The sequence below is a fragment of the Salmo salar genome, chromosome 20 (genome assembly GCF_965601325.2).
Source record: "Salmo salar chromosome 20, fSalSal1, whole genome shotgun sequence".
NCBI classification, from domain to species: domain Eukaryota; kingdom Metazoa; phylum Chordata; class Actinopteri; order Salmoniformes; family Salmonidae; genus Salmo; species Salmo salar.
Window position 1 is genome coordinate 88,866,502 of NC_138310.1, and position 22,361 is coordinate 88,888,862.

General features: G+C 42.1%; 2 protein-coding genes across 3 annotated transcripts; one reads left to right on the forward strand and one right to left on the reverse strand.

Annotated features, from left to right (window-relative positions):
• Window positions 1-854: 854 nt before the first annotated feature.
• On the reverse strand, window positions 855-12,109 carry LOC106581528 (BTB/POZ domain-containing adapter for CUL3-mediated RhoA degradation protein 2). Its single transcript, XM_014163636.3, has 7 exons — window positions 11,934-12,109; window positions 10,400-10,693; window positions 9,988-10,176; window positions 9,551-9,720; window positions 4,504-4,640; window positions 3,703-3,898; window positions 855-3,569 (listed from the first exon to the last, which is right to left on the reverse strand). The coding sequence occupies exons 2-7, from the start codon at window positions 10,689-10,691 to the stop codon at window positions 3,321-3,323; spliced, it is 1,233 nt and encodes a 410-aa protein (XP_014019111.1). The 5' UTR covers window positions 10,692-10,693; window positions 11,934-12,109; the 3' UTR covers window positions 855-3,320.
• ift20 (intraflagellar transport 20 homolog (Chlamydomonas)) lies at window positions 12,080-22,291 on the forward strand. Of its 2 annotated transcripts, none has more exons than XM_014163643.3 (5): window positions 12,080-12,212; window positions 17,487-17,663; window positions 17,937-18,022; window positions 18,314-18,417; window positions 21,352-22,291. In XM_014163643.3, the coding sequence occupies exons 2-5, from the start codon at window positions 17,537-17,539 to the stop codon at window positions 21,431-21,433; spliced, it is 399 nt and encodes a 132-aa protein (XP_014019118.1). In that variant the 5' UTR covers window positions 12,080-12,212; window positions 17,487-17,536; the 3' UTR covers window positions 21,434-22,291. The 2 variants fall into 2 exon arrangements, with proteins under 2 accessions (XP_014019118.1, XP_014019119.1); XM_014163644.3 differs by lacking the exon at window positions 12,080-12,212 and adding an exon at window positions 12,393-12,497.
• The last annotated feature ends 70 nt before the right edge of the window (window positions 22,292-22,361 follow it).

Here is a 22,361-nt window from a genome sequence, read left to right on the forward strand (position 1 = left end):
TTCCTGTGAGTGTGACGCAATTATCACATTTGTAATTATATTGTCATGTAACATCGGCCAAAGTAAATAGCCCTGCTTGCATTTGTTCTTCATTCAGTTATTACAAACATTACCATTATTCTGATCTATGGCATAGGTTTGTCTGAGCCTATTTTCAGGCTAAGAATATCTTGAATGAGGATTATTTTGAGGGAAACGGCTTCCCGTTTTAGAAATGATGTCATCGCATGTCAGGCTGCAGTAGAAATAAATCATTGTGGTCATTAGCATCATGAGATATATATACACACACACACACACACACACACACACAGAATAACCTTTTTGACTGGGATCTTTTACTGTCATTATACCTCTAACTAGCGCCCCCAAGTGGCCTGTCAATGAACTACAGCTGTATGCCCAGAACCACACCCGTTGATTCCCTCCACTGGTTCCAGAACCACGCCCGTTGATTCCCTCCACTGGTTCCAGAACCACGCCCGTTGATTCCCTCCACAGGTTCCAGAACCACACCCGTTGCTTCCAGAACCACACCCGTTGATTCCCTCCACCGGTTCCAGAACCACGCCCGTTGCTTCCCTCCACTGGTTCCAGAACCACGCCCGTTGCTTCCCTCCACAGGTTCCAGTGGAATATGGACAGATGTAACGGTGTCAGATGGTATCAGATAAACTCACCCCACAGCTTGAAATGTTGTCAACAGTGCCATTGAATTGGATCATTTTTTGGTGGCGCAACTGGTTAGTACGTTCTCAAGCAGGGACGTCAACTGTGTTGATGAGGCAAAGCGTGCAAGATCAAGTACCTGCAATGATGTTGTGAGAAAGGAAGGAATACTGCTAAACAGTGTATCCTGTTACACAAACACTGGGTTATTTGAAACCTTTTTTTATTATGGAAAACCAAGTGAAAATAAAGGAATAAAGATTCAATTGCATTAAAACACGTTAGAGAGTGAGGCACTCCCTTAAAAGTGTGAAGAGGAAATGTCTTCAGTGAATACCTGATTAAAACTGTTAATAAGAATGACCTGCCATTCATTAACATGATCCCAGGGCTACTGCACAAAGCATTAACATGATCCCAGGGCTACTGCACAAAGCATTAACATGATCCCAGGGCTACTGCACAAAGCATTAACATGATCCCAGGGCTACTGCACAAAGCATTAACATGATCCCAGGGCTACTGCACAAAGCATTAACATGATCCCAGGGCTACTGCACAAAGCATTAACATGATCCCAGGGCTACTGCACAAAGCATTAACATGATCCCAGGGCTACTGCACTGGGCCGAAGTATCTTGCAATGAGATTAGCCATTTATAGACATCGTTGAATGTGTCCCTCAAGTTAATTTTCATGAAAAAGTCTTAGGCATGATTATATGTCAACATGTGATATGAGAAACTCTCAAAACTATAAATATAGACATAACAAAAAAACATTCACAGTCTTCCCTGTCTATTCACAGAAGGCCAAAGGCCTACGGTAGTTGATTTTGATTGCTTGTGATACATTTGCTGGTCCTTGAACTTGTCACAATTCCCCACCAAAAAAGTTTGATAGCTGTATAATAAATGTACATATAACCATCTATAAGTCTGATGGCTTCCTACACGGAGTACACCAAACATTAGGAACACCTTCCCAATATTGAGTTGCCCCCACCCCTTTATGTTCTCAGAATAGCCTCAATTTGTTGGAGTATGTACTCTACAAGGAGTCAAAAGCATTCCTCAGGGATGCTGGCCCATATTGACTCCAATGTTTCCCATAGTTGTGTCAAGTTTGCTGGATGGGCCTGGTACCTACTACCATACCCCGTTCAAAGGCACTTAAATATTTTGTCTTGCCCATTCACCCTCTGAATGGCACATATACACAATCCATGTCTCAATTGTCACAAGGTTTAAAAATCCATCTTTAACCGGTCTCCTCCCCTTCATCTACGCTGATTTGAAGTTGCAATTTTGATTGTATGAACACAGATTTGATTGTGTTGTGAAGAAGAGAGTTCTATATAAAATAAAGGCGAAATAGCATAAGCATCTCAACATTTTAAATCATGAGTTTTCCATCGACAAAGTCTGTCAGGCACCAGGGTGATGCAGTATGGCAGCCATTTTGTGCCCAAGGCCATTTTGGGGCCAACAACACCAGTGCTTCAGCGGTGGGTGTTGTGATTAAGTGAAGAGCCAGCGGGAGCCAGTTTCCTCCTCTGTGGTTAGATGGGACACATCCTTAAGGCGTCAGCATGCTACAGTTCGGCTGGCGCCTAGCCGTAGGCAAACAAGTGTGCTCACATACTCCCTTGAAAAATTTGAAAAAAAGTGGCAATAGTACTGTTTGTCCATATTGAGATGCCGTAGCCAGAATACACTTCCTCAAAATAGTCAGAATTCATCTGTGATAACTTATGAAATCTGTCACTCATTTTGATGTTTTGCAGAGATCTTAGTCGCGCAATTTTACATCTTACTAACTTATACACTACTTTTGAACAGAGCCTTATGGGTATAGGATGCGGAATAGGGTGCCTTTTGGGAGCCATCACTCACTCTCACCAAGGGCTGCAGTAACAGTAATTAGTGCAGATAGGTTTGATGAATCATTAAATACATTTTGAGGTTCTCACTGAGAGGTGACTGACAGGGAGATGAGGGTTCGAATGGTAGTGCACTACATAGGGCATCACTTGAGACGTATACTTAGTGTCCCAGCGGCCGGTCAGCAGGGAACCAGTTTCCTCCACTGTGGTTAGATAGGCTTCGTCAAAAACGGCACATTATTCTCTACATTCGACCAGAGCCCCATGGGCCCCCATTTCCTATATAGAGCCCTATGGGCCCCCATTTCCAATATAGAGCCCTATGGGCCCCCATTTCCAATATAGAGCCCTATGGGCCCCCATTTCCAATATAGAGCCCTATGGGCCCCCATTTCCTATATAGAGCCCTATGGGCCCCCATTTCCAATAGAGCCCTATGGGCCACTATTTCCAATATAGAGCCCTATGGGCCCCCATTTCCAATAGAGCCCTATGGGCCACTATTTCCAATATAGAGCCCCATGGGCCGCCATTTCCTATATAGAGCCCTATGGGCCCCCATTTCCAATATAGAGCCCTATGGGCCCCTATTTCCTATATAGAGCCCCATAGGCCACTATTTCCTATATAGAGCCCTATGGGCCCCTATTTCCTATATAGAGCCCTATTTCCTATATAGAGCCTTATAGGCCCCTATTTCCTATATAGAGCCCGGGTCAAAAGTAGTACACCATATAGGGAATAGGGTGCAATTTGAGACGCATCCTTAGTGTCCCAGCGGCCAGTCGTCGTAGGTGCTGTACCTCTTGACGTGGATGCGGCGCACGCGCTCCCTAAGGTCCACCCCAGAGTGGGTGGGGCCTTCTTCCTCCTCGCTGTGGAAACCACAGTGGGTGTGACTGTGGGCGTGTCGACGGCGTGTGGCCTCCAATAGGGAGTCGTCAGGGACAGGAAGTGTCTCATAGAGCAAAGCGTTCAGGGTCTCCTCGTAGATCCTGGCCTCTGGGAACTCCACCTGGGACAGAGAGACGGACGGACAGGGTCAACATAAAGATTAGCTACAGTACAAAAGATGTTTGCCTGTGTGTGTGTGTGTGTGTGTGTGTGTGTGTGTGTGTGTGTGTGTGTGTGTAAAACCCCTAACCAACCTTGGTCTGTTTTTTCTCTGTGGCGTAAACTATGGATGTGCAGCAGACCTCTGCCAGCTTGCGTCCCTGTCCGTAGAACGACCAGCAACAGATCTCATCACCGATCACGTCCTTGATGAAGAGAACACGGCCGTTGTAGCTCAGAGACAGCTTGTCAAGCAGCTCAATATTCTTCAACAGGTTGTCGTCTGAGTTACTGTGGAGGAAATACAGCCCACGGGTCAACAGGTTGTCGGTCTGAGTTACTGTGGAGGAATTACAGCCCACGGGTTAACAGGTTGTCGGAGTTACTGTGGAGGAATTACAGCCCACGGGTTAACAGGTTGTCGGAGTTACTGTGGAGGAATTACAGCCCACGGGTTAACAGGTTGTCCGAGTTACTGTGGAGGAATTACAGCCCACGGGTCAACAGGTTGTCGGAGTTACTGTGGAGGAATTACAGCCCACGGGTTAACAGGTTGTCCGAGTTACTGTGGAGGAATTACAGCCCACGGGTTAACAGGTTGTCCGAGTTACTGTGGAGGAATTACAGCCCACGGGTTAACAGGTTGTCGTCTGAGTTACTGTGGAGGAATTACAGCCCACGGGTTAACAGGTTGTCGGAGTTACTGTGGAGGAAATACAACCCATGGATCAGGAGGTACAGCATTCCATTGTCAACACAGAGTACATAACGAGTACTTGACATTAGAGGCCCTCACTAAGCACTTACCAACAGTCATGAACTATTATCGACTCTCCAAACAACAGAACAAGCATAGGGCTGCCATTTTGTAAGGCACTATACTTGTAGTAGCTCACCTAGTATAGGAGTACTTGTTGTTGCTTCTGTTGTACAGCAGCTTCACGACAGGCTTGGTGCAGGCCTGGATCAGTCTATCTTCCTCCTTGGCAGAGGTGACAACAGGGATTACACACAGAGACGGCTCCTTCTGGTCCTGTTAATCAAAACAGACACCACAGGCAGGCTGTTATAGTACATAAGAGAAAAAGTGGACCAGAACCAATCTAAACAATGTCTGGTTCCACTCTCATTATTACAAATAAATAAATGAATGAATAAATAAATAAATATATAAAATAATGACAATATATATATTTATACAAAAAATATAAAAAAAAAAATCATAACAATAATTTAAAAAAAATAGTCGGTATCAGCTTTTTTTGGTAATCCAATAATCGGTATCGGTGTTGAAAAATCATAATCGGCGAGCTCTAGTCAGGACATATAGCAAGGATCAGGTAAACTCCATTTGAACAACTCAGTCAGGTCAGAAGGTGACTTTACTGATTGGCTCACGGAATTGGAACGGAGCACAAATGAACCCTCACGCCTGACATAGAAGAGTGAAAAGATTATGTTGAAACTTGTATTCACTAAACTCTACCACAAAACAATGTAAAAAAAAAAGTCTCTGAGGTTGAGTGACTCTTACAATGCTCTATCATTTCATTCTTAAAAGACTTACTCCAAGATGTATTAATAAAAGCCTTTAAGAAGTATATTCCAATCTGAAAATGATGGACTCATAAACCGTTTAGTGACATCTGCTATCTATCATAAACATTTAACATTTTAAAAAAGAGGACATGACATGAATGAAATATGAATTCAACGTGGTATTGATCGAAGACTCCTTAGCATAGATGTGGTAAAGAGGTCAATGGAATGCAGACCGTGGAGGATAGAAGAAGGACGTTAGGGTCAGTGGATATTGGAATAAAACCTACAGGTGAAGTCGGAAGTTCACATACACCTTAGCCAAACACATTTAAACTCAACTTAAACTTCACAATTCCTGACATTTAATCCTAGTAAAATTCCCTGTTTTGGGTTAGTTAGGATCACCACTTTATTTTAAGAATGTGAAATGTCAGAATAATAGTAGAGAATGATTTATTTCAGCTTTTATTTCTTTCATCACATTCTCAGTGGGTCAGAAGTTTACATTCACTCAATTAGTATTTGGTAGCATTGCCTTTAAATTGTTTTAACTTGGGTCAAACGTTTCGCGTAGGCTTCCACAAGCTTCCCTCAATAAGTTGGGTGAATTTTGGCCCATTCCTCCTGACAGGGCTGAGTCAGGTTTGTAGGCCTCCTTGCACGCCCACACATTTTCTATAGGATTGAGGTCAGGGCTTTGTGATGGCCACTCCAATACCTTGACTGTGTTGTCCTTAAGCCATTTTGCCACAACTTTGGAAGTATGCTTGGGGTCATTGTCCATTTGGAAGACCCATTTGCGACCAAGCTTTAACTTCCTGACTGATGTCTTGAGATGTTGCTTCAATATATCCACATCATTTTTCTTCCTCATGAAGCCATCTATTTTGTGAAGTGCACCAGTTCCTCCTGCAGCAAAGCACCCCCACAACATGATGCTGCCAACCCGTGCTTCACGGTTGGGATGGTGTTCTTTGGCTTGCAAGCCTCCCCCTTTTTCCTCCAAACATAACGATGGTCATTACAGCCAAACAGTTCTATTTTTGTTTCATCAGACCAGAGGACATTTCTCCAAAAAGAACGATCTTTGTACCCATATGCAGTTGCAAACCATAGTCTGGCTTTTTTTATGGCGGTTTTGGAGCAATGGCTTCTTCCTTACTGAGTGGCCTTCCAGGTTATGTCGACATAGGACTTATTTTACTGTGGATATAGATACTTTTGTACCTGTTTCCTCCAGCATCTTCACAAGGTCTTTTGCTGTTGTTCTGGGATTGATTTGCACTTATCGCACCAAAGTACGTTCATCTCTAGGAGACAGAACGCGTCTCCTTCCTGAGCGGTATGACAGCTGCGTGGTCCCATGGTGTTTATACTTGCGTACTATTGTTCGTACAGATGAACGTGGTACCTTCAGGTGTTTGAAAATTGCTCCCAAGGATGAACCAGACTTGTGGAGGTCTACAATTTTTTTCTAAGGTCTTGGCTGATTTCTTTTGATTTTCCCATGCTGTCAAGCAAAGACGCACCGAGTTTTAAGGTAGGCCTTGAAATACATCCACAGGTACACCTCCAATTGATTAAAATTATGTCAATCAGCCTATCAGAAGCTTCTAAAGCCATGACATAATTTTCTGGAATTTTCCAAGCTGTTTAAAGGCACAGTCAACTTAGTGTATGTAAACTTCTGACCCACTGGAATTGTGATACAGTGAATTATAAGTGAAATCATCTGTCTGTTAACAATTATTGGAAAAATGACTTGTGTCATGCACAAAGTAGATGTCCTAACCAACTTGCCAAAACTATAGTTTGTTAACAAGAAATTTGTGGAGTGGTTGAAAATGAGTTTTAATGACTCCAACATAAGTGCATGTAAACTTCCGACTTCAACTGTATATTCTATTGTACTGTATGAGTTAGGGTTAGTGGAATATAACCTATATTCTACTGGACTGTATGAGATAGGGTTAGTGGATAGTGGAATATAACCTATATTCTATTGGACTGTATGAGATAGGGTTAGTGGATAGTGGAATATAACCTATATTCTATTGGACTGTATGAGTTAGGGTTAGTGGATAGTGGAATATAATCTATATTCTATTGGACTGTATGAGTTAGGGTTAGTGGATAGTGGAATATAACCTATATTCTATTGGACTGTATGAGATAGGGTTAGTGGATAGTGGAATATAACCTATATTCTATTGGACTGTATGAGATAGGGTTAGTGGATAATGGAATATAACCTATATTCTACTGGACTGTATGAGTTAGGGTTAGTGGATAGTGGAATATAACCTATATTCTATTGGACAGTATGAGATAGGGTTAGTGGATAGTGGAATATAACCTATATTCTATTGGACTGTATGAGATAGGGTTAGTGGATAGTGGAATATAACCTATATTCTACTGGACAGTATGAGATAGGGTTAGTGGATAGTGGAATATAACCTATAGATGTGGTAAAGAGGTCAATTGATCGCAGACCGTGGGGGATAGAAGGAGGAAATCTGATCTAACAAAGGGGATATTCGTCAAAAACGACATGATTGATGTATTGTAACAGGCCCACAATGTGGTAACTGAAGTCCAATTTTCAGGTTTATAAGAAGTGACTGATAAATGCTATTTCCTGTTCGTATAAGCTGGTAGCTTAGCTAGCATACAGAAATCAGTGGTGGTAGTCAACGTCGTTCTTAAATGTAATGCCTTTGATTGGTGACGATGACATGAAAATGTATTGGGGTTGGCATCCATACAAACATTACCTATCGATTTATACCTCAACATTGTGTATTTCTCCCACGCGTCTCCATAGCTTTTCCATCGTTTTGGTTGGGTTCGATTGATCTCTTTACCGCATGTATCATTGCCCACTGTCACCATGGAGACAGCAGAACCTCCCAGTAGAACCTAGGGCTAGTCCAAATACTGAATGCCATGCATTCCAATGAACATCTATCACACTGACACAGCCTGCGTCCTAGCGGGCAGCAGGTAGCCTAGCAGTTAAGAGTATTGGGCCAGTAACCAACAGGTCGCTGGTTCGAATCCCCCGAGCCAACAAGGCACTGTTCTGCCCTTGAGCAGTTAAACTCCCAACAACAACTGCTCCCTGGGCACTAATGATGTGGATGTTGATTAAGGCAGCCCCCGCACATCACATTTCGGTTAAATGCATTCAGTTGTGCAACTGTCTAGGTATCCCCTTTCCAATAGTGTTCACTAGGGGCCCAGGTAAAAAGTAGTACACGACATAGGGAATAGAGTACCATTTGAGACTCAGGCACATTATACCCACTGCCACTATGGTTGTAACAGTCATGGAATTTTGGATGAAGGTGATTGGCCAGCCAAATTACTGCGGTTCTCGTAATAGATATATACATATTATACATTTTTTTGAGACGCACATTTTCTCCTCCTCTGCACCTGACTGCATGTGCTGCCATAGAAATATATTGAATAGAACAAGTGTCCCCATTCAAGTCAATGATGGCATGATGGGTGGACATTGCAAGTGTACTGATAGGAGCAAAGCAGGAAGTAAAAGATGTGCTAAAATATGTGCAGTGATTTGTTGATTCAACTCAACTGACATTACAAAAAACACATTCCATTGCATGAGTCACATCAGTTAACATCATGTCAATGAACATTCTATATTACCATGGAAATGATTGCATCACAATATCCAGCAGCCATTACGAGTGTACCCATGAGTTAACCAGTCAAATTGCCTGGGTTAGAGATTCCATTCCCGTTCTATTCATTCTATGTGTGTTGCTGCTGCATGTTTTTTTTGGGGGGGGGGGGGGGGGGGGTTGCCTAGGCAACCAAAGACTTGTTTACTTATTTCAACAAGGAGTAACAAAGTTTCATCACGGTCTTCAGTCAGATGTTCAGTCAACAAACAAACAGCTTCTTTTTTTTTCTCTTTATGACGGTTATTTTTATCCATAATCGTCGGTTTTAACGGTAATTGTGACAGCCCTAACTGGCACAGATGGTAAACAAACAGTATTGTTGTCCTACAGCCACTAACACAGTAGACACCCTGGTCCAAAGTAAGTCAAATATCACAACATGAGGAAGCAATCTGTGGAGGGTAAGTCGTGTTCAAGTCGGCATGGCCAAGACAACAACAAACACGCATTACAACACAGTAGAGTATGTTGCCTTCATGCACAGATCTAGGATCTAGTAAAGCTGTAGGTTGGATCAGTAGTGAGGGCAACACACTCCAACAACACAGCCTGCATTCCAAATGGCACTCTATTCCCCTATGTAGTGCATTGCTTTCATCCAGAATCCTACGGCCCTTGTCAAAAGTAGTGCACTATATAGGGAATATGGTTCCATTTGGGACACACTTCTCTCTGTGTCACTGACCTGCAGGCCTCCCTGGCACAGCTCCACCAGACCTTGGATGAGATAATACTTGGCCTCTGCCAGCAGCTCTAGAGCCCCCTGCCTGCCAGGGGGCAAGGAGACCGCTTCCTCCCGCAGGTACGTCAGGATGGAGCCAAAGTGCTTCCCACTGCGATCTATCAGGATCCAGCCTGGACAGGACCAGGCAATGCAAGTGAAAGGCAACGGTCAATTCCAATCAGATTTTTAGAGTAACGTAGTTCTGTGTATCTTTTTGATGATATGCCTGCCATAGGGCCTGTACATCTAAATGGGATTTGTAATCATTGCTGATGATTGTTGCTTTAGCCATCTGCTCCATTCCGAAGTCTGTATTAGTCTAAGTAGAGTTTCATCTATGTTTCTGATCCATAAGAGTGACTGTGAGACTTTCTGGAAGTCTCCAAAGTCCTTCTCACCTTCTCTGTCAATGAAGACCTCCTTCCTGCCACTGAACATGGCCTTCAGCATGGAGTCCTGCCTGGTGAGCACCTGCAGCGTGGTGTAGAACAGGGTCCCCCCTACGTTTAGACGCACATACTTGTTACCCAGGCCCAACGCTGCTCTGTAGCTGCACGTCTTGGACTTGGGACACGCCATCTGGGAGGCTGTGGAGGGTAAGAATATAATATAACTTTATTGTCTATTCAAGGATGAAAATGTTTCTTTGGCATCACCATATAAGCATTTAAAATATTGTTTTTAATGTGTATGATGTGAAAGTGTATGCAGTCAGCCTAGCACACTGTCTAGCTTACATAAACACAGAGGATATTGGCACATTCATTCATAACTGACCGCTGCCCTGATTGCCCACTGTTCTATGTATACCTTCATGGGAAGGTCTAATGGCCTGGGAGCCAGTGGACGTGACCTGGGAGCCAGTGGAGATGGCCTGGGAGCCAGTGGAGATGGCCTGGGAGCCAGTGGAGATGGCCTGGGAGCCTGTGGACGTGACCTGGGTCTGGAGGCATAGCCGGTGCAGCGGGAGCTGGCAGCTGTCCCCGGACATGTCCCTCTGAAGGTAGATGACCACCCTGCAGATGGAGGTCCTGATGTCCCCCGCCGTGGTGACAGCCACTGGGGGGGGCCGCCACAGCCTTTCACTGGACAGGCAGATCATACCTGGTGGAGGGGAGGCAATAGAAAAGCACAGCAAAAACCTCAATCCTCTGCCCTGTGCTGAGATGACAGACTAACAAGGTGACAGTTGGGACAATGTCCCTCTGAAAGGAATGAAATCTGAAACCTTGATTTATAGTCATTGACTGAAATTAGAGGGGAGTTGCTCTGGCCAATGCGGTCATACTTAAAACACCAGTAGTCGAGAACATTGTGAACACAATGGAGAGAGGAAGCCACCCACCCAATCAGTATCTCCCTCTCCAGTTCACCTAGCATGGAATTTAGCTGGGCCCACAACACTGTGTGTGTGTGTGTGTGTGTGTGTGTATTTCAAATCAAATCTGATTTGTCACATACACATGTTTAGCAGATGTTATTGTAGGTGTAGTGAAATGCTTGTGTTACTAGCTCCAACAGTGCAGTAATATCTAACAATTCACAACAATACACACAGATCTAAAAGTAAAATAATGGAATTAAGAAATATTATAAATATTAGGATGAGCAAGGTCAGAGTGGCATAGACTAAGATACAGTAGAATAGAATACAGTATACACACATGAGATGAGTAAAACAAAAATATGTAAACATTATTAAAGTGACAAGTGTTCCATTATTAAAGTGGCGAGTGATTTGACCTTAAATAAAGGTTACATTTCAAGTCTAAGTATATGGGGCAGCAGCCTCTAAGGTGCAGGGTTAAGTAACAGGGTGGAAGCTGCCTAGTTGATGGCTTATCTGGTAGAATGTCCCCAAAAACGTTGCATAGCAGAGGAAGACAGTCTGTCTCTGGGGAACTTTGATTCAGATGGGTGCAGTAGTGTAATTCCAACCAGCAGAGGAAGTTATGTCTTGTGATATCAAACCATTCCACATATGTCCTAATATGTAGTACAATTTGTGACAAGTAAATTAGGCCTAAAACGTCTGTACATATAATTATGAGATAACGTTAACTAACTAGCAACGTGCCACATAGGGTTGAGTCGCAAACTGTAGTTCAGCTAGAGCTATATACTAGTTAACTAGTAGTGTTGGCTTGCTAGCTAACTAACTAACGTTACTAGTACTGGCTACCGTATTGTTGTTAGCCAGCTATAATATGTCAAGTACAAATTCAAGAACATTGAGACAAACTTGAATGAAGTAGTCCTAGTGTATAATAACTAGATAACGTTTCAAACCAACCTTGCCACCCAGGCAAAAACTAGCTAGCTAGCTAACTTTCTAGACACTCACCCACGCCGTCTTTCTCTTGGGATAATTAGTTTGTTGAACAGGTGTTCGTTAGTACATTAAAAGCTATGTTATGTACGCCACCTACAATTGTCAATATTTACAAGGCAACGACGATAAATAACTTTCCCGACTACATACAAGTTTCCTACTACAACTCCCATCCACCTCCCTCCCGGAAGGTACATCCCATGGCCAACACAACCGTTTCCATCGCAGCCGGTCCCCTGTGGATTATGCCACATAATCACAACATTGATATCAAATTCAAATACATTTAAGGTAAGTGAAAGACTGACTTGAAGAGTTGTCTACAAGTGAGAATAATGATTTGACTTTTTTTGTTTTTTTGCACAGCTTGTAACCAGTAGCTCACGATGAAATACCTAGTCGGCTAGCTAAAACAGTTAGCTAATGCTACCTAGCTAGCCCTGCTACTGGCCGTTGCTAGCCTCTTGCCTTCCTCTATTATCCAGTTAGCCCATAACATGACAGTCCGATGAGGGCATCAGGACAAGCTGTGATAAAGCTAATTAGCTTGCTGTATATATATAGATAGGAGGCTTGGTAAGTAACGTTTGCGAATTATTATATATATATTTTTAAATATATATCTGTGTAAGTAGTTAGTGAGAGCCCTTCTGGTTGTAAATTATAGGTAACGTTAGCTAGTTATAGAGTACGTTGCCAAAGAAGCAGCTGGCTAGCGCAGATGAAAGGTTATTGCATATAACTAATTATATCAGATAGCTAGTTAGTGATTAGTCAAAGGTCACAGAATCAAATTGTGTGTTTTGTTTATTTTTTTTTAGTGTGAACAATATTTTCCTAACTAACGTTATCCCTGTCTGTCACAATACAGTTTACTAATGTAGCAACAACGGTCGTTGTAAAAGTTGTTTAATAATTCTAATAAATGTAACAGTTGGACAATGGATGAAGATACTCAACTTTTTGAAGATATTACATTAAATTCAAAAATAAAATGGGAGTTATATTGGAAAGACACCAAGAGATGACATATTTACACACTATTCATATTTACATATTCTTATATATACACACTGAACAGTTAAATTAGATCTATAGAAAGAGGAGAGGCGCTGTGATACATGTTTTTGTATCTGTTTTTTAAACCTCAATGTGCTATTTGGCTGAGTAACCAGTGGTGGCAGTATACTATGGGATCAATATCATTCATATGTATTGTGAACAAACACACAACATTCATTTTGTATTCGTGTATCATGATCTGTACAAAGAAGTACCAATCCACAAATCTAAATCACTATCCACAAAGGGGCAGCAGGTAGCCTAGTGGTTAGATTGTTGGTCTAGTAACCGAAAAGGTTGCTAGATCGAATCCTGAGCTGACAAGGTAAAAATCTGTCATTCTACCCCTGAACAAGGCAGTTAACCCACTGTTCCTAGGCCGTCACTGTAAATAAGAATTTGTTCTTAACTGACTTGCCTAGTTAAATAAAAATGTAAATCACTATCCACAGATGCAATTCACTATCACAAACATTTGTATTTGTAAATTGATATATTGCTTTGTAAGTTTTTTTATGGCTGCAGTTATGCGGGTAATTTCCAAGGGCCTTAAGTAAAATGACTGCCATAAAGATTTGCACATAGGAGAGTTATGCACAAACATGACAGATATGGCAAACCTGCAACTCCATATTTGGCTTGGGTCACCTGATAAAGTTCTCACGTGTAATCTTTATTTAACTAGGCAAGTCAGTTTAGAACAAATTCTTATTGACAATGACAGCCTACTAATCAATCGAATGTATTTATAAAGACCTTCTTACATCAGCTGATATCTCAAAGTGCTGTACAGAAACCCAGCCTAAAACCCCAAACAGCAAGCAATGCAGATGTAGAAGCACGGTGGCTAGGAAAAACTCCCTAGAAAGGCCAAAACATAGGAAGAAACCTAGAGAGGAACCAGGCTATGAGGGGTGGCCAGTCCTCTTCTGGCTGTGCCGGGTGGAGATTATAACAGAACATGGCCAAGATGTTCAAATGTTCATAGATGACCAGCAGGGTCAGACAATCATAATCAGTGGTTGTAGAGGGTGCAACAGGTCAGCACCTCAGGAGTAAATGTCAGTTGGCTTTTCATAGCTGATCATTGAGAGTATCTCTACAGCTCCTGCTGTCTCTAGAGAGTTGAAAACAGCAGGTCTGGGACAGGTAGCACGTCCGGTGAACAGAACTACCCCAGCCAAACCCTAACCCGGAGGACGCTGGGCCAATTGTGCGCCACCCTATGGGACTCCCGAACACGGCCAGTTATGATACAGCCTGGAAACGAACCAGGGTCTGTAGTGACGCCTCTAGCACTGAGATGCAGTGCCTTAAACCGCTGAGCCACTCGGGAGCCCACACCGCTTGCTTTACGTGTGTGAGTGTTGCAAAATAATTGTACACATACATTATTCAATCATTGCATCCAAACTGTTCGCGCACGTCAATAAGCGTCTGCGTAGCCAGGCGCTAAAATCTTGATGCGCTGCAAGGGTGTTTATATCCCAGGACAAATTTAGCTAGCAACAGCAAACAAGCTAGCTAAATTACCAGGAATGTTTAATGTTTTTCGACATGTCCCCAAGTTATTATAGTTAGTTCAGAGTTTTTTTGATATTTCAACCTGTGTGTCCTGATCACGTCAAGTGTGGTTGGACAAAATCAACATGCGCGCGATACCTTGTGAGTTAGCGCACCGTCTGACACTTACAGTACCAGTCAAAAGTTTGGACACACCTACTCATTCCAGGGTTTATTTTTACTACTTTCTATATTGTATAATAATAGTGAAGACATCAAAACTATTAAATAACACACATGGAATCATATAGTAACCAAAAAAAGTGTTAAACAAATCAAAATATATTTTATATTTGAGATTCTTCAAAGTAGCCACCCTTTGCCTTGATGACAGCTTTGCACACTCTTGGCATTCTCTCAACCAGCTTCATGAGGTAGTCACCTGGAATGCATTTCACATAACATTTTATTGGTCACATACATGTGTTTAGCAGATGTTATTGCGGGTGTAGCGAAATGCTTGTGCTTCTAGTTCTGACAGTGCAGTAATATCTAACAAGTAATATCTAATAATTTCACAACATATACACACAAATCTAAGTAAAGGAATGGAATTAAGAATATATAAATATACGGACGAGCAATGTCAGAGCGGCATAGACTAAGATATAGTATAGAATGCAGTATATACATAAGAGATGAGTAATGCAAGATATGTAAACATTATTAAAGTGGTCAATGATTTGAGTCAGTATGTTGGCAGCAGCCACTCAATGTTAGTGATGGCTGTTTAACAGTCTGATGGCCTTGAGATACAAGCTGTTTTTCAGTCTCTCAGTCCCAGCTTTGATGCACCTGTACTGACCTCGCCTTCTGGATGATAATGAGGTGAACAGGCAGTGGCTCGGGTGGTTGTTGTCCTTGATGTTTTTCAATTAACAGGTGTGCCTTGTTAAGTTAATTTGTGGAATTTCTTTCCTTCTTAATGCGTTTGAGCCAATCAGTTATGTTGTGACAAGGTAGGGTTGGTATACAGAAGATAGCCCTATTTGGTAAAAGACCAAGTCCATATTATGGCAAGAACAGCTCAAATAAGCAAAGAGAAATGACAGTCCATCATTACATTAAGATATGAAGGTCAGTCAATCTGGAAAATGTCAAGAACTTTGAACGTTCCATCAAGCGCTATGATGAAACTGGCTCTCATGAGGACCGCCACAGGAAAGGAAGTTACCTCTGCTGCAGAGGATAAGTTCATTAGAGTTACCAGCCTCAGAAATTGCAGCCCAAATAAATGCTTCACAGAGTTCAAGTAACAGACACATCTCAACATCAACTATTCAGAGGAGACTGTGTGAATCAGGCCTTCATGGTCGAATTGCTACAAAGAAACCACTACTAAAGGGCACCGATAAGAAGAAGAGACTTGCTCGGGCCAAGAAACACGAGCAATGGACATTAGCCCAGTGGAAATCTGTTCTTTGGTCCGATGATTCCAAATTTGAGATTTTTGCTTCCAACCGCCGTGTCTTTGTGAGATGCAGAGTAGGTTAATGTATGATCTCTGCATGTGTGGTTCCCACCATGAAGCATGGAGGAGGTGTGATGTTGTGGGGGTGCTTTGCTGGTGACACTGTCAGTGATTTTATTTAGAATTCCAGGCACACTTAACCAGCATGGCTACCACAGCATTCTGCAGTGATACGCCATCCCATCTGGTTTGCGCTTAGTGGGACTATCATTTGTTTTTCAACAGGACAATGTTCCCAACACACCTCCAGGCTGTGTAAGGGCTATTTGACCAAGAAGGAGAGTCAATGCTGCATCAGATGACCTGGCTTCCACAATCACCCGACCTCAACCCAATTGATGTTTGGGATGAATTGGACCGCAGAGTGAAGGAAAAGGAGCCAACAAGTGCTCAGCATATGTGGGAACTCCTCCAAGACTGTTGGAAAAGCATTCCAGGTGAAGCTGGTTGAGAGAATGCCAAGAGTGTGCAAAGCTGTCATCAAGGCAAAGGGTGGCTACTTTGAAGAATCTAAAATATATTTTGATTTGTCCACCCTTTTGACTGGTATTGTACATGCTGTCTAGAACGGGCGCGCGTGCGTCTGCATGTTGATTTTTGTCCATCCACACCAGACGCAATCAGGACACGCAGGTTGAAATATCAAAACAAACATTCATGCCAATTTAGCTAGCTAGCTTGCTGTTGTTAGCTAATTTATCCTGGGATGTCAACATTAGGTTGTTATTTTACCTGAAGTGCAGAAGGTCTTCTATGCTGACGATTAATCCACAGTAAACCGAATTTGTTTATAGTTATCTCTCCTCCTTCAGTCTTCTTCTTTGGACTTTATATGGCAGTTGGCAACCAACTTTAAGGTACATTACCACCACCAACTGGACTGGAGTGTGAACCTCCAGTTCATCTTTCACCCACGTGGGTATATACTCCTAAAAACCAATGAGGACGTAACGCGAGCGGTTTGGTCAGCATGTTAGCGTTCTTTATAGAATCAACGGAAAGACAATATATTCCATTTCACCCATTCCCAGGGTGTGTTTGACAGGTCATTAGAAACATTTCTGCGGTTGTAATATTAACTGGGGGGGAAAACGACAGGCACAAGCAAGAGTGTTAAAGAGCCGCAGGGGTAAAATGAAAGCAATCGATACTGCGAGATTTAAGTGCCAAGTGGATTTTAGCACTCCTCACACAGGAAATGGATGGCTGAAAAAAAAAAAAAAAAACAGACCCTCAGGTAGGCGGGGCATGCCCGTTGCTATACTAATGTGACAGACCTGACTAAAAATCTATACAAGTCCACAAGTTGTCTTTCACCTATTCCTCCCTTTTAGATCAAATGCAGATGAGAGATGAGGAAAGGAAGCCACTTTAGACTGTTGAGATGCTGGATAAATAAAGGTTAAATAATATATATATTTTTTTTATAGCATCCATATATCTCATGGTATTAATGCTGTGTTTTACAGCCCCCCTTCCCCCATCTATAACCCAGCTCTTGGAGACAGGTTTTGTGGCCATGGCGAAAGACCCGTTGGCTGAAGCTGGTCTTCATTTTGATGAGCTCAACAAGCTGCGGATTCTGGAACCAGAAGTGGACCAGAAGACCACCGAGCTCAAGGAGGAGTGTGAAGACTTTGTTGACAGTAAGAGCATTCCATTTAGCGTCTGTTCTGTGTCCCAAATGGCAGCATATTCCCTATATAATGGGCCCTGGGCAAAATGATTGCACTATATAAGGGAATAGTGTGCCATTTGGACTGTACCATTGGTTTTAAGTTTCATGACTTGCATAGAATATTGTGGAGATGTCCACTCGCACATGTTCTTATTGTTAAAACTGTGTTCTTCAAATGTTGTTGACACCTAATTTACCAAATGGTGTTTTACTAACTTTCATGCATTCCTTCAATACATAGAAATCAGCCAGTTTCAGAAGATAGTGGGTGGTCTCATTGAGCTGGTGGATGAATTGGCAAAAGAGGCAGAGACAGAAAAGATGAAGGTAAGGGTTGTGAGTTTCTTAGTCCATCTTTACAGGGCTCAGACACACACACAGATGCCATACTTTTTGTTCACTCATTCAAAGTCAATTGTTTTCAACGTGTCAGTTAGATCAACGTGACCGCTGGCTCTACTATCTGCAAGCAATTTCAGGTTGAAAACAAAACGGTGTACTTTGACTGCTAGCTAGCTAGGTCACTGAGTACACTTGCTGCACTTTTCTGTGGGAATGACTGAGGGCTTCTTATCTGGGTGAACAACATGCTGCTGCACTGCCTCCTCCTCCTCCCAGGCTATTGGAGCCAGGAACCTGTTGAAGTCTGTGGCCAAGCAGAGGGAGGCCCAGCAACAGCAGCTCCAGGCCCTGATAGCAGAGAAGAAGATGCAGCTGGAGAGGTAAGAAGACTTGTAGCCTGTTCCCAGATCTGATCTCGCTAGCCTGGTCCCAGATCTGATCTCCCTAGCCTGGTCCCAGATCTGTTTGTGCTTTTGCCCAATCCATTGTCAAGCCAAACATGTTTGGGAGGACAATTCCATAAGGAGTTGGCAAGAGCGCAGAAACAGACTGGCACCCAGGCTATATTAAAGAGACTAGAAACAGACTGGTACCCAGGCTATATTAAAGAGACCAGAAACAGACTGGTACCCAGGCTATATTAAAGAGACCAGAAACAGACTGGCACCCAGGCTATATTAAAGAGATCAGAAACAGACTGGTACCCAGGCTATATTAAAGAGACCAGAAACAGACTGGTACCCAGGCTATATTAAAGAGACCAGAAACAGACTGGTACCCAGGCTATATTAAAGAGACCAGAAACAGACTGGTACCCAGGCTATATTAAAGAGATCAGAAACAGACTGGTACCCAGGCTATATTAAAGAGACTAGAAACAGACTGGTACCCAGGCTATATTAGACTAGAAACAGACTGGTACCCAGGCTATATTAAAGAGACCAGAAACAGACTGGTACCCAGGCTATATTAAAGAGACCAGAAACAGACTGGTACCCAGGCTATATTAAAGAGACCAGAAACAGACTGGTACCCAGGCTATATTAAAGAGACCAGAAACAGACTGGTACCCAGGCTATATTAAAAGAGACCAGAAACAGACTGGTACCCAGGCTATATTAAAGAGACCAGAAACAGACTGGTACCCAGGCTATATTAAAGAGACCAGCAACAGACTGGCACCCAGGCTATATTAAAGAGACTAGAAACAGACTGGTACCCAGGCTATATTAAAGAGATCAGAAACAGACTGGTACCCAGGCTATATTAAAGAGACCAGAAACAGACTGGTACCCAGGCTATATTAAAGAGACTAGAAACAGACTGGTACCCAGGCTATATTAAAGAGACCAGAAACAGACTGGCACCCAGGCTATATTAAAGAGACCAGAAACAGACTGGTACCCAGGCTATATTAAAGAGACCAGAAACAGACTGGTACCCAGGCTATATTAAAGAGACCAGAAACAGACTGGCACCCAGGCTATATTAGACTAGAAACAGACTGGTACCCAGGCTATATTAAAGAGACCAGAAACAGACTGGTACCCAGGCTATATTAAAGAGACTAGAAACAGACTGGTACCCAGGCTATATTAAAGAGACCAGAAACAGACTGGTACCCAGGCTATATTAAAGAGACTAGAAACAGACTGGTACCCAGGCTATATTAAAGAGACCAGAAACAGACTGGTACCCAGGCTATATTAAAGAGACCAGAAACAGACTGGCACCCAGGCTATATTAAAGAGACCAGAAACAGACTGGTACCCAGGCTATATTAAATAGACCAGAAACAGACTGGCACCCAGGCTATATTAAAGAGACCAGAAACAGACTGGTACCCAGGCTATATTAAAGAGACCAGAAACAGACTGGTACCCAGGCTATATTAAAGAGACTAGAAACAGACTGGTACCCAGGCTATATTAAAGAGATCAGAAACAGACTGGTACCCAGGCTATATTAAAGAGACTAGAAACAGACTGGTACCCAGGCTATATTAAAGAGACTAGAAACAGACTGGTACCCAGGCTATATTAAAGAGACTAGAAACAGACTGGTACCCAGGCTATATTAAAGAGACCAGAAACAGACTGGTACCCAGGCTATATTAAATAGACCAGAAACAGACTGGTACCCAGGCTATATTAAAGAGACTAGAAACAGACTGGTACCCAGGCTATATTAAAGAGACTAGAAACAGACTGGTACCCAGGCTATATTAAAGAGACCAGAAACAGACTGGTACCCAGGCTATATTAAAGAGACCAGAAACAGACTGGTACCCAGGCTATATTAAAGAGACCAGAAACAGACTGGAACCCAGGCTATATTAAAGAGACCAGAAACAGACTGGTACCCAGGCTATATTAAAGAGACTAGAAACAGACTGGTACCCAGGCTATATTAAATAGACCAGAAACAGACTGGTACCCAGGCTATATTAAAGAGACCAGAAACAGACTGGTACCCAGGCTATATTAAAGAGACTAGAAACAGACTGGTACCCAGGCTATATTAAAGAGACTAGAAACAGACTGGTACCCAGGCTATATTAAAGAGACCAGAAACAGACTGGTACCCAGGCTATATTAAATAGACCAGAAACAGACTGGTACCCAGGCTATATTAAAGAGACTAGAAACAGACTGGTACCCAGGCTATATTAAAGAGACTAGAAACAGACTGGTACCCAGGCTATATTAAAGAGACCAGAAACAGACTGGCACCCAGGCTATATTAAAGAGACCAGAAACAGACTGGTACCCAGGCTATATTAAAGAGACTAGAAACAGACTGGTACCCAGGCTATATTAAAGAGACCAGAAACAGACTGGTACCCAGGCTATATTAAAGAGATCAGAAACAGACTGGTACCCAGGCTATATTAAAGAGACCAGAAACAGACTTGTACCCAGGCTATATTAAAGAGACCAGAAACAGACTGGTACCCAGGCTATATTAAAGAGACTAGAAACAGACTGGTACCCAGGCTATATTAAAGAGACCAGAAACAGACTGGTAGCCAGCCTAAGACTAGTTAATTTTTTTTTTTTTTTTTAATCTTGTTCTGAGGACAGCTGATTGGTAAAATGTGCTTCGAGGGCAGAAATGAACGTGATTTGTAAAATGTATTAAGCAAGAAATGTACGACTGAGGTCATGTCTCTTTGTGAAATCAATAACGATGTGGAAATCTCTTTAGTTTGTGTCTCATTCTCAGTGGTTGACCTTAAAGTCAGTTATTTTGTTATTTAGTCAGTTAATTACTGTGGTTTAATTAAGTTTGTCTTTGTTTGTAATCTATTCCAGGTATCGCATTGAGTACGAAGCTCTCTCCAAAGTGGAGGCGGAGCAGAATGAGTTTATTGAACAGTTCATTCTGCAGAAATAAGGCCCGAAGTCTGTGTGTGTGTTAGTGACCACGTTTCCAGGGTGCCTGTATTGTTTTCTATGGGTGATATCCACTACACTATGGGTTCATGGGAATCGCTCATCTGAACACAACAACCTCTATTACACTTCACAAGCAATCCAAAACTGCTCCAGCTAAAACACAAGTTTGGCCCAGACACTAACAGACAGACTACATGCAAAGTTAGAAGAAACTGTATAACACCATCAAAGTGACAATCATCCTCCCCAAGTTATCTATTTTTAGCATTTAAGTGTTGAAATGCTTGAATATAGTTCAAACCTGAGGCTCTATAGGTGTCATGCCTTTCACAACACTACAGTATGTCAGTCAACCAAATGGGGGAAGAAAGCTATTTATATATGAAGGAATTTATTTATACTATTTAATACTGAATAATTACTCTGTATAGATAGTTTTATTACCTTTTCTACAAGTGGGAAAACAAAGTACAGTATGTGCATGTTACTGTAAATAATTTCATGATTTTGAAAAAAATATAATTGTATTTTTGCTGTGTGTTTGCGCCGCCCCCCATTTGTATGTTAATTCTGTTTACATCTAAGGTATGAATATGTTCACGGTTTTATAATTTCACCTTTGTCTGTGGTACTACACCAAAACATCCTCAGGTGGCTTATTGGAATTTCAGGCCAGTGTATAAAAAATAAATGTAAAGTACATTTCAAAGGTATATTATTAATTTTATGTTTACCGTATATATCAAGACATTAGAAAATATCATCCTCTGCATTCATCTTATCCATGTTTAAAAGTTAGTGGACCAACCTTCATCAAAAGATGAGATATACTTGAATAAAAAGGATTTGCACATTTTGATTCTCTTAGTGTCAATATTCTTGACTATTGCTAATCTGTGATGATCAAAACATATTCATTGTTAAGA